Here is a 12,423-nt window from a genome sequence, read left to right as displayed (position 1 = left end):
GCCAATCAAGATCTCATTTGGCTTTTTCTGAAATTTGACATCTATTGTAAGTATACGCAGAAAAATAGACAAAATTAAACAATGGTATTTTGCAAAGGAATAATGAGTCAAGCATTGAACATTTTGTCATTAAGAATTTCAAAGTTAAAACAATTTAAGAAGTGTGGCACTAGTTGATTAAATTTTTAAAAACACCATAAATACACATATATAAACATATATAAGATATGGCAAAGGAAATATTCCAGTCCACAGTAGGTATTTGCAGGGAGGCAAAGATCCCAATTAAATGCCACAAATCCTCCCCTTTTTACTTTTTATGGGTACGGATTGAAGCATGAATTAATTTGACTGAGCACAGTGGTTAAGAGTGTGGACTCTGGAATAGACTAATTTCAAATCCTGCCTCCACTATGCAGAAGCTGTATAACGTGAAGCCATGAACTTTCCCCCTCCCTGTGCCTCAGTTTTCCTCATCTGAAAGATGGGAATAGTAACACTACCTGCATTAGAGGGCTATTGTGTGGATTCAGATATAAAGAGCTTGGAACAGGGCTGGCATTTGGAAAACCTCAATAAATGTTAACTATTATTTAAAATTAAATATAAGTAGTGAACCCCTAAAATATGCAGAAAAAAATGTGTGTGTATTTATGACAGGGGTATTAGGAGGAGAATAATCATAATCATCATCATAATAATAATAAAAAGAACAGGTGCATAAAATCACTTCCTGTTGTTTGAATAATGCTTTGCTCTTAACTTGTTGTCCGTCCACCTACCTGACTGGCTATGTGATACAGCATTACGGACTTCAATCCTCCCGCTGCTTCTCTCTCTCTCTCTTTTTTTTCTTTGCTTTCTAGCAAATCTCTTGATCTGAAGAAAGGGTACATCTTCCTTGGGTGGAGCCAGGCACCAGACCCAGTATCACCCAAACGGACCCTGCTTCTCTTCTGCACGTACACAACCCCTGCTGTGGGTCCTCCCCAGGTGCAGGTCCTGGATTTAGGCCTCCTGATAGAGGGTGAGAGTCACAGCAGGGAGCAAACAGGACATCTGGAGAAGGCTACTGTTTTGGCCACATCAGCCCACGAGATCCCCTCTTCCACAAACTCCAGCGGTCCCCATTTCCCCAAGCACAAGCCCCGTCCTGGGCTACCCTCTATCAGTTCACATCTGCTTCATCTCCCTAACCACCTTCTCATTTGGTTGCTCATTTCCTCCCTCATCATTCAGCGTTCATTCATTCAGTCTTTACTGAGTGCTTCCCATGAGCCAGGCCCTGCATTAGGTAGAGCCCTAGGTGGAGGCCAGTGACCCTCCCTGTCCCAGGAATCCCCTTCTCCTGGACACCCAGCTGAGGTGTTCAGTCTCTGATGAGACTAGAACCAAGATTCTAAACACCCAGTCCACTGTCCAGGGCTCTCCTAACATATGGCCTGAAAACATTCAGTGAACACTCTCCTCCCTAGTCAGGATTCCAACCTGCTTAGCCCCAGATTCCCACCTACTGTCTGTCCTGAGATTTACTTCAAATGAGCCCTCATGCTTCCTTTGGCCCAGATGAAAGGCAAATGAAAGCAATCTTTCCCTGAGGCTTTTTCTCAGACCTACCTGGCCTTTGCAGGATAGAAATTAGAGATTGACTGGTACACCTTCCCCAGTCAGAGGCAGCCCCACAGCACTTGCCTTATTGGTTCCAAGAAACAGAGAGGCAAGACTTGCCCCTGCATTCCCCCTAGCACCACTATAAACAGCAGTTCCTTTGATCTGGACAGCTCCCCACCCCCCCGCCTGCCCCCCACTGAAGGGGAGCTTGAAGCCTCCTGTTTCACCTAGAAGTTGAAACCTAAAGCAGTGAGAGAAAGTTGCTCCCAAAGCTCGTTTCATCTCTGATGCATGCTGGTCGCTGAAAGGTAAGAGAGGTCGGTACAAGTGTCCTGAGCGCCAGGTGGAGGTTCTGTTTCTCCAAGTTCCTAAAAGGACCCCCAACGCTGAGTCTCTGATGTTCAAGCACACACCATGACCACATTTACCACAGCCGTCCCCTCCCTCATAGCCCCTTTTCTTCCGTGGACAGCATATAACATTAATGTTTGTGTTTACATCTCTGTTCTGAGATCAACTTTTAACAGACCGTATTCTGTGTGTATGCTTGAACACATGTACAAAGCTGTGCCATGTCAGGGTGTATTTAAGTGTGTTTGTGCATTTCTCCAGAGTGTTTACCCCTGTGGGTGAGGCCTGGTTTGCTCACTTGATTCATGAATTGTGTCACTTTTACCCTGGAAGTACTCAGGTCATGGGAAGCACCAGGGAGTGTCAACAAGACTTTAGTCTGAGAGGCCGAGGGCACCTCCTGCGTGTCATACACAGCCTGCCTCAGCCCCTTTGCTCCTCCTGCCTCTTCAGCTGGGATGCTCTCCCCCTTCACATGTCTGTCTACCTCATTCTTACCACTTTTAAGATTTCAGCTTGGAGCGCCTACTCAGGAAGCCTTCCCTGTCTCCCCAGACAAGATCAGGCCTGTGTGCTCCTTCACAGCTCCTGCTCTTTGCAGCACCTTTCACAGCTTGTATTCTATATAATGAGTAGTCTTCACATACAGTTGGAACGCTCCGTGCCCCCAGACCATCGCCTCCTGAAGGAGGATCATGTCTCTGTCTCACACTGACTCTCTAACCACTAGCAGAATGCTGAGCACAGGGTGAGTACTCCATTTCTGAGCTGGCAGCTGCAAGAAAGACAACATCCAGGGACAGTACTTTTGTAACCTTGTGCGATTAGGGAATTTTAGAACTCAGCCTGAATTCTTGGGGCTCCCCATCTACTCAGGAATCAGCCTCAAATCCAGAAAGTGAGAGCCACCTGTGGGATAGCCTTCAGGGGCGATAGAAATAACTAACCGTGCCCACTTTGCAGGCAGGCTGGTGGTAGGAACGCTCCAAAGAACGGAGTACAGGGTGGCAGCTCCTACAGGATACAAGATCTGGGGGACCTCTGGAAGGACACCAGGGGAGCTGCAGGCCTCAGCTCACCCTCCTTGGTTCTTCCCAAATCTTTGAACCTCAAACCTTTGAGCTTTCCCTCCCAGCCCTCCCACCCATGCAGACACAGCTCTCCTCGCCAGCTTTTTTCCCATACTGGCTCCTTTCCCCCTGAGCCCACAAAGAACTGGACTCGGGCAGCAACAGACACTGGAGATTGGATGTAATTGCATCTCAAGATAGGCATAAGCAGAGCTCAGACTGGGGCCCCGAGATGGTACAGTGACAGGGATGGTTGGGTCACTCACAGCACCCTCACCCTGTTTCTGGCTCTCATTCTTCCGGACTCTGGAACAACATTGTCTCCGCAGTAAAGGGCATCATAGTGGATTTGGTTTATAGTGTGCAGCTGCATTCAAGAACGGGGGAGTTAGGGTAGAGGGATACGGGGAAAGGGCACAGAGGAAAAGATAAGGTTTGAACAACTAGGGCTCCTATGCCTGCCTCAGCTTCTCCACAGCAGCATCCACATCACCCCCAGTGGCTATAAGGGCCTGGAGATTGGCTTCGGGATTCAGAAAGCCCATCGCCCGCAGTTGCTCTAGCTGCACCCGGAAGTGAGTCTCGGGCTGCGGCTGCTGGGGATTGGCACCAGCTAGAGCTTGCAACATCTGGAGGAAAGGGGTAGAATGGAGGTCCAGATCCACAGAGCCCTGTGCTGGGGGAACCTCAGGACCTGGGGCTACAGGGGGATCCTCAGGCATAAGGGCGCCCTCTCTAGGCTCTGTTCCGTCTGCCATACTTCCCAGCCCTGCTAGGCAAGGCATGAACCAGAGGAGGAGGCGAGGGGCTTCGGTAGCCAGGATCTGCAGACCCTGCTCAATCTGTAGCAGGGCGTGCATGGCGCGAGGGTTTGCCACGGCTGCCTGAAGGTGCAGAAGTAGTGGCAGTTGCCGGCGCATCTCATCCTGCAGCTGTGGGACCTGGCTCATGCTGGTAGGCCTCAGGGATCTTGGATAAGCTGGTGGGGGCAGCCAAGCATGCTCAGGCATTCCAGGGGTAGCCGCCATGGGGGAAGGTGGTGAAGGAACGAATGGCGCCCTGTTGGCAGAACGCCCCAGCCCTAAGACAAGGTCAGGCATGTTGGTGCTGTGGCCGGTGGAGCCATTCCCTGCACCACCTTGGCCTCCATCTTGTCCAGTACTGCTGTCTGGGGGGTATCTCAGGAATGATGGGCGAGAGGACTTTCCCTTGATGGCTACTGACTCTCTGGGGAGAGGCTGGCCTGCCTCACGTTCCTGGGAGGAGGAGGAAGTTGGGGGGATTCGATTTCCTGGTGGTGGTGGTGGTTCTTGGCTCGGATTGCGGGTGGATGCAGTGCCTTGCAGATAGGTTCCCAGGGACTGGGGGGTCTCATGTAATTGCTGAAGATAGTCATAGAGCCCTATATTACCCAGAATGTTGGGAACCCTATTTCTAGTTTCAGATACATCCTGGTCTCCAGGACGCCTGCCTCGCCTGCCACCTGAGCTTCCATATGTGGAAGCCCAGGGGTTGGGGAGAGGGTCACAGTTCTCCATCCTCGAAGGCCGGCTGCTGCTGGTGGCATTAGTAGCAGTGGAAATAGCAAAGGGATTGCCACCAAACTGCTCCTGTACCGCATTAAGCATCGGGTCCATAATATCTGTGTACATGGTACGGAGCACATTGTAGCCACCAGGGATGCTCTCTAGGTTGCTGAGTGCCCGGTCCTGGCTACGCATCATCTCTTGCATCATGGCTGGGTTGCGTAGGAACTCCAGCGTCTGCCTCATGATTTCAGGGTTGTTGAGAATATGCCCAATCTCGGGGTTGTGCTGGATCAGCTGCTGCATATGGGGGTTGTTGAGAACCAGCTGGCGCATCAGGCCTGTGTTGGACAGCAGACCCTGGATGAAAGGGTCATCAATGATCTGAGCCACAAACTCAGGCACAGAGACATGCTGCCACATCAGGGAGCTTGGCTGGTCAGAGAAACCACCAGAGGTCAGGCCTAGCCCGTTGAGGCCTGTGAGAACACCTAAACTAAAGGTGGGTGGCCCATCTGCCGGGTAAATGGAGCTAGGTTGAGGGAATGATCCAGGGCTGGGGGCTGGGGCAGGGACTGAAGCAGCCGGACACTCAGTGTCCATGGTGCGGCGTTGCATCTTGATGACCAGGTGGACAGTGAGGCCATCTCGCACTCCACACTGCGCCAGTGAGTCACGGTCCTTGAGGATTTTGCCAGCAAAGATTAAGATCAGCTGATCAGGGTGGGCCTTAAAGCGCTGGGATATCTCTCCCTTCAGCTGCTGGATGGTGCAAGTGTCTGTAACTGAGAAATCCTCCTTGTCCTTGGGCGTCTTCACTGTCACCTTGATGAGGTGGGGATCCTGGATCGGTGCTGGGCTGCCCTGTGGCAGGGCCTCTCCGCTTTTGGCCATGGTGAGCAGCAGGAGGCCCAGGTCTGTGGGGACACAGCTGGGGGATGGGGAAGGGGATGGGGTACCAAGATCATCCTTTTGGGCAGTGGCAAAAGTAAGAAAGGTGAGCAGGAAGAGGGCCTGGGGTCTCAGAGCGGGGCCATAGGGAGTCTGCATGGAAGGGGCAATGAGGTCCTCAGGATAGGATGCTTGTGGAGGATTATGGGTCTGAGAGGTGTCAGGTCGGGAGAGGAAGACTGGATGCCCTGAGAAAGAGGTCTATGGTTGATGAGTGAAGGGCAAAGGCAGGAAGAAGGATTTGGGTCAGGGCATACATACCAGTCAGCTGTGGCCCCGTCCTTCCTCTTATACAGGGCTCCAAACCGCCCTCATCTTGCTAACAGTCACCCCTGAAGCCTTCTGGGCTGGAACCCACTCCATCAGGTCACCTCTGTGACCTCAGCACTGACATCACAGCCTCACACAATGGATTCTTGAGACCTCTCCAAGGTGCTCTGTATCCCCAGGAATGCAACTGCCCCCCCCCTTACCTCTTCTATTTCCTTTACCTTGATGCCTTCTTCATAGTGAGGAACCTGGGCTGACCCTTCCATCACAGGTCAAGAGCCCTACTTCCACACATCTGTATGTGGTGTGTGGAGACAGCCTTGGATTACAAAATTAGGAAAGCCTTAGCCTTAGCCCCCTATGTCCCTGTGAAGACCCAAATTCAACTGCACCCTGAATTGTTCTTCTTCCTGGCATTCTATGTTTCTGTCTTCTTTTTGATTCAACATTAGACATGAATTTTTTATATATCTTCAGCATATTGACTTTCTGATGGGCAAGATCTAGCATATGAGAGAAGGGCCAGAAATGACATGAAGTTTTTATTTTACTTTTTAAAAAGATTATTGTTATTCCCCAGAAGAACCCAAAGAATGGACTGGCTATTTACTGAGATTTAAAAAAAAAAGACCAGGGAATAAATTTTTTTTTAAGATTTTATTTATTTATTCATGAAAGACAGAAAAAGAGAGAGGGAGGCAGAGGGAGAAGCAGGACCCTGGGATCATGACCTGAGCCAAAAGCAGACACTCAACTGACTGAGCCACCCAGGTGCCCCAGGGAATAAAGTTGTTAAACAGAAAACCCAGAGTTCAGAATTACATACATTTGAAATGTTTATTTTATACCCAAATGGACATGAAGGGAGGGAGTTCACTATTGTGAGCCTGCAGTTCATCAGTATTGGCAGAGTATTTAGAATCATAAGATTAGTGAGTATAGTAACAGGATAAAGGTAAAAAGACCAAGGCATGGGCACTACATATTTACAAGTCTGGAATATTAGATGTGTTCCACAAAGGAAATTGAGAAGAAATAAAACACTAAGTCAGAAAAAGGAGAGAGGGGGGGAACAAAGCAAATGAAGAAGAGTTTTGGGAAGGAGAGAGTAACTGATGGTGTTGGATAATGCTGGTAGGTCAGGAAGATAAAGGCTGAGAACTGACCACTGGGTTTGACAAGAGAATGGGGGACCATGATGAACCTAGACTTGGAAGAGTGGAGGGGGCAGAAATCTGGCTTGAGTGGGTTTAAAAGCAAGTGGGTTGGAAATGAAGTGGATTCAATAAGAGTATTTTACCTAAGAGAAAGGTTATGATGGCTGTGTGGAAATGTGGGGATAGAAACGTTTTTGTTATGTTTATTCTTAAGTTGAGAATATTACATCATGCTTTTATTCTGATGGGAACAACACAATGAGGAGGGACAAATGATGCAGATGGGAGAGAAAATAATTGCAAGACTAAGCTATTGAGTAGATGAATTGGAGAGATTGGGATCAGTGCCCAAGCAGAGAGCTTGATTTTGGTCCACAGACAATTTATTCATAACAGGATGGAGCACAGAGTGTATGGGTTGTCATTGGACAGCCAGATTGCAGTTATGGCAAAAAGGTGGGGATCATTTAGAGGAAAGGTTATAGATAGAGTAAGGATTTGCTGTTGCTAAATTATGAGTTCTAAATGGTAGGTGGAAAGGTTCAGAGAATTGATGACCAGTGGAAAATTGGGTCACATGAGGGATTTTCAGAACATATTGGGATAAGAATCACAAAGGTGACATAATAGAGCTTGGGCTTTTCAGATAACATGAGGCAAACAGGGTATAAAGCTTAATTAGATTAATTGATTGGATAAGGGTGCCTAGGCGGCTCAGTCAGTTAAGCATCTGACCCTTGGTTTTGGTTCAGGTCATGATCTCAGGGTCCTGGGGATGAGCCCCACTTTGAGCCCCGAGTGGAGTACCACACTGGGCTCCACGCTCAGTGAGGAGTCTGCTTGGGATTCTCTCTCTCCCTCTCCTTCTGCCCCTCCTCCTGCTCAAACTCTCTAAATAAATAAATAAATAAATAAATAAATAAATAAATAAATAAAATCTTTAAAAAAAGATGAATTGATTGGGTGGAGGCATCTTAATAGGAATGTAGAAAATCCATTTTAGCTATAATTCTTTCTTGAGACCTCTCCTTTTACTAGTTTGAGTGGGGGAGTGGGAGTCTGGCAGCAGATCTGCAGGAGCACTTGTTTTGTGGGCTCTCCTTCAGTCTTGCTGATGGCAGTGTCAGGGCTAGAGGAGGGGTAGTCTGTGAGGAGCACACAGGATTCCTGTGGGTACCCTTTGCAGACCAGAATCTGAATCTGCATCACCACCTCCACTGCTCCAGACACCACCATCTCCCACCTGCTCCATTGCAAGAGCTACCTCATTAGTGTGTCTGCTTACACTTCTACCTCTAGCACAGTCTTTCCCCACTTGGCAGCCAGACCCATGCACTGAAACACCTGCATTGTTTGCTCAAAATCCAGCAGGGATTTTCCACTGCATTCATAGTAAAATCCAGAGTCCTCACCAGACCCTACAAAGTTCTTCCTGATGTCCTGTTTTTCCTTCCATTGTTTAGTTCAATCCACTCCAGCTACAACATCTCCTTGTCATTCTTCAAACACATCAAGAATATTCCCATCTCACACTTTTTACTCCTAGGTAAACTTCTCTGCCTGGAAAATACTTCTCCCAAAGGAGTGCATGTTGGGTTCTCCCAATTTCTTCTGATTTCTGATCAATTATTGCCTTTCAGGAGAGGCCTTCCTGGATTACCCTGTATGTAGAAGACCTTATCCTGCTTCATTTTTCCTCATAGCACTTATTTATAGGTTAAGTAGAATACAGTCTTATCCCCACAAAAGTAAACTCCTAAATAAAGGAACTTTATTTGGTCACTGCTGTTCATTCAATGCCTAAAGCAATATTTGACTTATGAAATTATTTGACTTATTTGACTTTATTTGGTCACTGATATTTCTTCAATGCCTAAAACAATATTTGACTTATGTAATTGTTTACATACCAATTGGCTGGGATACTCCTGGGGAGGCAGGAAGAGGAAGAGATGGGGCCTTGACTAACTACAGAGAACACAAGCTACGGACATTTGATATGCCGAAGGACTTGTATTCTTGGAAGGTGCCATGCCCCCAGACGCCTGAGTTTTGGTGACAGGAATATGCAGTCAGGGTAAGCAACTGTATCTCTCTGTGCTAAAGAGGGAAAGTCAACTTTAGCTGTGCTGAGTTTTGGTGACAGGAATATGCAGTCAGGGTAAGCAACTGTATCTCTCTGTGCTAAAGACAGCAAAGTCCTATGATTGTAACAATGGCAATTAGTAAGAGATTCCTAAAGAGGATAAATACCTACCTAGACCTGGCTGAAATGTGGACTTTTCCTACTCTGGCCCACCAGGCCATTCTTCCACTTTCAAACTTGAACAATTTGGACTTGGAAAATTAAGGAAGTTTTTATGACTACATATATGTGTCTATCTATAGTAATTTTCCCTTTTGTATGGGTATGTTATTACTGTCTTCCCCTACACATGGGTGTGTGTATGTGTCTTTAGGTATTTGTATGTTGCTGTGCATGCCCTTGGCTGAGTGTGCAATGTGTTGAATGTATATGCCTGTATACATGAATCTTTGGCTATGTGACCTTGTGTATGTGTGCAAAGCATATACATGTCCTTGGGTGTGTGAGCATGGTATGACATCTGAGTTTGTGGTTCTATGTACGCAACGATGATTCTCAAAAATAAAAAACTATGATTCTCTATCTCTATGTTAATGTATGCATGTGGCATGTGTGTGCACTCATGTATGTACTGTAGGTGAGACAGGGATATCACATCAAACACAGATAGTTCCCTTTTTTGCAAAAGAAACAAAGCCAAACCTCAGATGGGGGCATGTGGGAGTAGCCATTTTATTGACAGATCTTCTACCCATGGCCAGTGGTCTATTATTCAGTGGAGAAAGCATTGCTTGGTTTCTCCTGGTCCAGGACTTCTCCTGGATGGAAGCATCAGAAGAGGTGGAAGAGGCAGATGATGTGGTCAAATGGGTCAGTAGCAGGTAACAAGCAGGTAGTAAGTAGGCATGGTGGTTAGAATCCTTGGGATCTCTTGAGTTTGCAAATAGCAGCATTGGTGTCCCCCTCAGTAGCAATGAGTGCCTGCAGATTGGCATGATGATTCCCAAATCCCATGGCCTGGAGAGATTCCATCTGCTGACTGAAACGAATCTCAGGGGCTTGTGGAAGGTGGGAAGGGTCTCCAGCTAAGGACTGTAGCCTCTGCTGGACTGTTCCAGATTTGTGGCAGCATTCAGGATGTTTGGGTTCAACAATATCTGGCACATCCCAGGCCCAGGGCACTGTGTCAGGGTAGCTGCAACTGGGTGCAGGAAGCCAACCCAGGCCCCACAGGTAAGGTGCAACCCAGGGTAGAAGAACAGGAGCCTCTGTGGCCAACAGCTGCAGACCCTGCTCAATCTGCAATATTGCTTGTGATGCTTTAGGGTTGGCTAGGGATATAAGCATGTCGGAAAGCTGTGTCTGCTGCAGGAATGTGGACAGCTGCTGCCTACACTGTTCACTCAGCTGGGGCATACTTATGAACAACATCATCTGGGCTGCCAAGTACGGGTTATTCAAAAGCAACTGCATCATGCTTCCTGTGATCTGGGAGCTGGTCTGCTCATCAGAAGGCTGGAGGTCATCCTCTAATTTCTGGTCAGAGCTATCTAGAGAGATGGTGGCATCTCTGTCTTCTGCCTGGGGCTGCTGGGTGAGCTCTATGCTAGGTAAGGCTAGTACCGCAGCCAGCTGCTGAATGGGACAGGTATGACTCCGGCTCTTGGTGGAGATAGTGGTAGCATAGGCACTGGGAGTATGGTTCACCCTGTTGGGGGTAACACTGGCTGAGGTGATAGAGGATAAACCACAAGAACTAGTATAGATGACTCGGGTTGTAGGGAGCTGTGGGAGCTGGTCCCGTCGTTCCTGGGGTGGTGTTGGAGATGGAGGTGAGGATTGAACTTGTTCCAAAACTTGTCCTTCCAGGAGAGCTGTGAAAGGGTTGCCCCCAAAGGGATCTTGTGAGCTGTTGAGCATTTGGTCATTGTAATCAACATAACTCTGACCCAGGACATTGTCCCCACCTGGCATTGTCTCTAAGCCTGAGTGTGACTGTGGGTTCAGTGGATGCTCAAGATTCTGTTCGGGTTGCTGGATCTGCATTAGCTCTTGAATAATGGCAAGGTTTCTGGCCAGCTCCAGAGTCTGCCATAGGATCTCAGAATTGTCAAGGATGTGGGAGACTTCTGGGTTCTGCTGCATTAGTTGTTGTATGTCTGGATGTTCTGAGATGAACTGTCTCATGAGGTCTGTGTTAGACAGAAGCTGCTGGATACTAGGATTTTGTAGCATCTGTGCTATATACTCTAGACTACCCACTTCCAGATCCTGGGTATGCATTTTGGATGCATCAGGCTCCACAAGAAGGGCTGATTCTACTGGGGTGTGACTCACACCAGCAGGTTGGTATACCCCATTGCTGTTACCTTCGGTGTTTCTGTCCCAGTGGCAGGGCTCTTTGGTCAGCAGTTTCCGGGAGGAATGGGCTAGAGATCTGGAGCTGCATTTGGACTTGATGACCAAGTGAATGGTGTGACCATCTAGGATGCCCCTTTGGCTCAGTGTGTCATGATCTTTGAGAAGGCGGCCCATGAAGACAAGCACGAGTTGGTCCATCTGGCACTTAAAGTGAGCAGATAACTTCTCCTTGAACTGCCTCACTGAGGTGTCATCAGCTATCATAAAGTCTTCCTGCTTGCCTGCTGTCTTCACTATCACTCGGGTGACACTTGAAGAGATGTTCTTGTCTGCAGGCAAACCTGAAGGACGCCCACTCTGAGCCATCCTGGGTTTTCGAGAGATGACATGCGGCATGGACCTCAGTGGGAGGGCAGATGTTGAGCAGGTGGAAGCCGGGGCAGAAGGGTGAGGGCAGACAAATATTTCTGCTGGCCTTTGTCTCAGGTGTCGTGTTCTTAGACCAAAGGCTAGTTTCCCTGGTGCCCAGAAAGGGATGAGTGACCAGCTGGGGTCAGGTATTTTGCGATGTTATACCCCCCCACCCCAGTTCTCCAGATGTGGCCCAGCTGAAGCCTGTCGTGGCTACTGATTCATACTTGGTACTAGGTGGGCTAAGTAAAGATGACTCCACCCAGGGCTGCCCCTCCCTTCTGCCCCACCCACCAATACCATAACCTCTTCAAAAAAGGGATATTGTGATGTCAACTCTAGTCTCACAGTCTCTGCCAGGACCAGCTAGGGAAGGGAGACATATTTGTATAAGTGTATGTGTGGGGGTGGGGGTAGGGGTAGGGTCACCAGATCTCCATAATAAAATAAAATAAGGTCATTTTCCAGAAAATAGAAGACAAAGTTCTCAGGATGGAACTATTAAAAAAAGGGGGGGGGAGGGTTGGTGCCTGGGTGGCTCAGTCAGTTCAACCTCTGCCTTTGGCTCAGGTCATGATCTCAGGGTCCTGGGATTGAGCCCCTGCTCAGAGGGGAGTCTGCTTCTCCCT

The 12,423-nt window shown here is 48.2% G+C and overlaps 2 protein-coding genes across 2 annotated transcripts; both read right to left on the bottom strand.

Annotated features, from left to right (window-relative positions):
• Window positions 1-3,198: 3,198 nt before the first annotated feature.
• On the bottom strand, window positions 3,199-5,452 carry UBQLN3 (ubiquilin 3). Its single transcript, XM_021685684.2, has one exon. The coding sequence runs from the start codon at window positions 5,450-5,452 to the stop codon at window positions 3,485-3,487; it is 1,968 nt and encodes a 655-aa protein (XP_021541359.1). The 3' UTR covers window positions 3,199-3,484.
• Window positions 5,453-9,731: 4,279 nt separating this feature from the next.
• Window positions 9,732-11,998, bottom strand: UBQLNL (ubiquilin like). The gene has a single exon (XM_021685685.1). It carries the CDS (start codon window positions 11,777-11,779, stop codon window positions 9,935-9,937), a length of 1,845 nt encoding a protein of 614 aa, XP_021541360.1. The 5' UTR covers window positions 11,780-11,998; the 3' UTR covers window positions 9,732-9,934.
• Between the last annotated feature and the right edge of the window lie 425 nt (window positions 11,999-12,423).

The sequence above is a fragment of the Neomonachus schauinslandi genome, chromosome 11 (genome assembly GCF_002201575.2).
Source record: "Neomonachus schauinslandi chromosome 11, ASM220157v2, whole genome shotgun sequence".
NCBI classification, from domain to species: Eukaryota; Metazoa; Chordata; class Mammalia; order Carnivora; family Phocidae; genus Neomonachus; species Neomonachus schauinslandi.
The sequence above is the reverse complement of the archived record's forward strand: the minus strand, read 5'-3'. Positions and strand labels throughout refer to the sequence as shown.

Bases quoted from the DNA above. Each gene is read 5' to 3' on its own strand.
- UBQLN3 (XM_021685684.2), bottom strand. From the start codon at position 5,452: ATGGCCAAAAGCGGAGAGGCCCTGCCACAGGGCAGCCCAGCACCGATC.
- UBQLNL (XM_021685685.1), bottom strand. From the start codon at position 11,779: ATGCCGCATGTCATCTCTCGAAAACCCAGGATGGCTCAGAGTGGGCGT.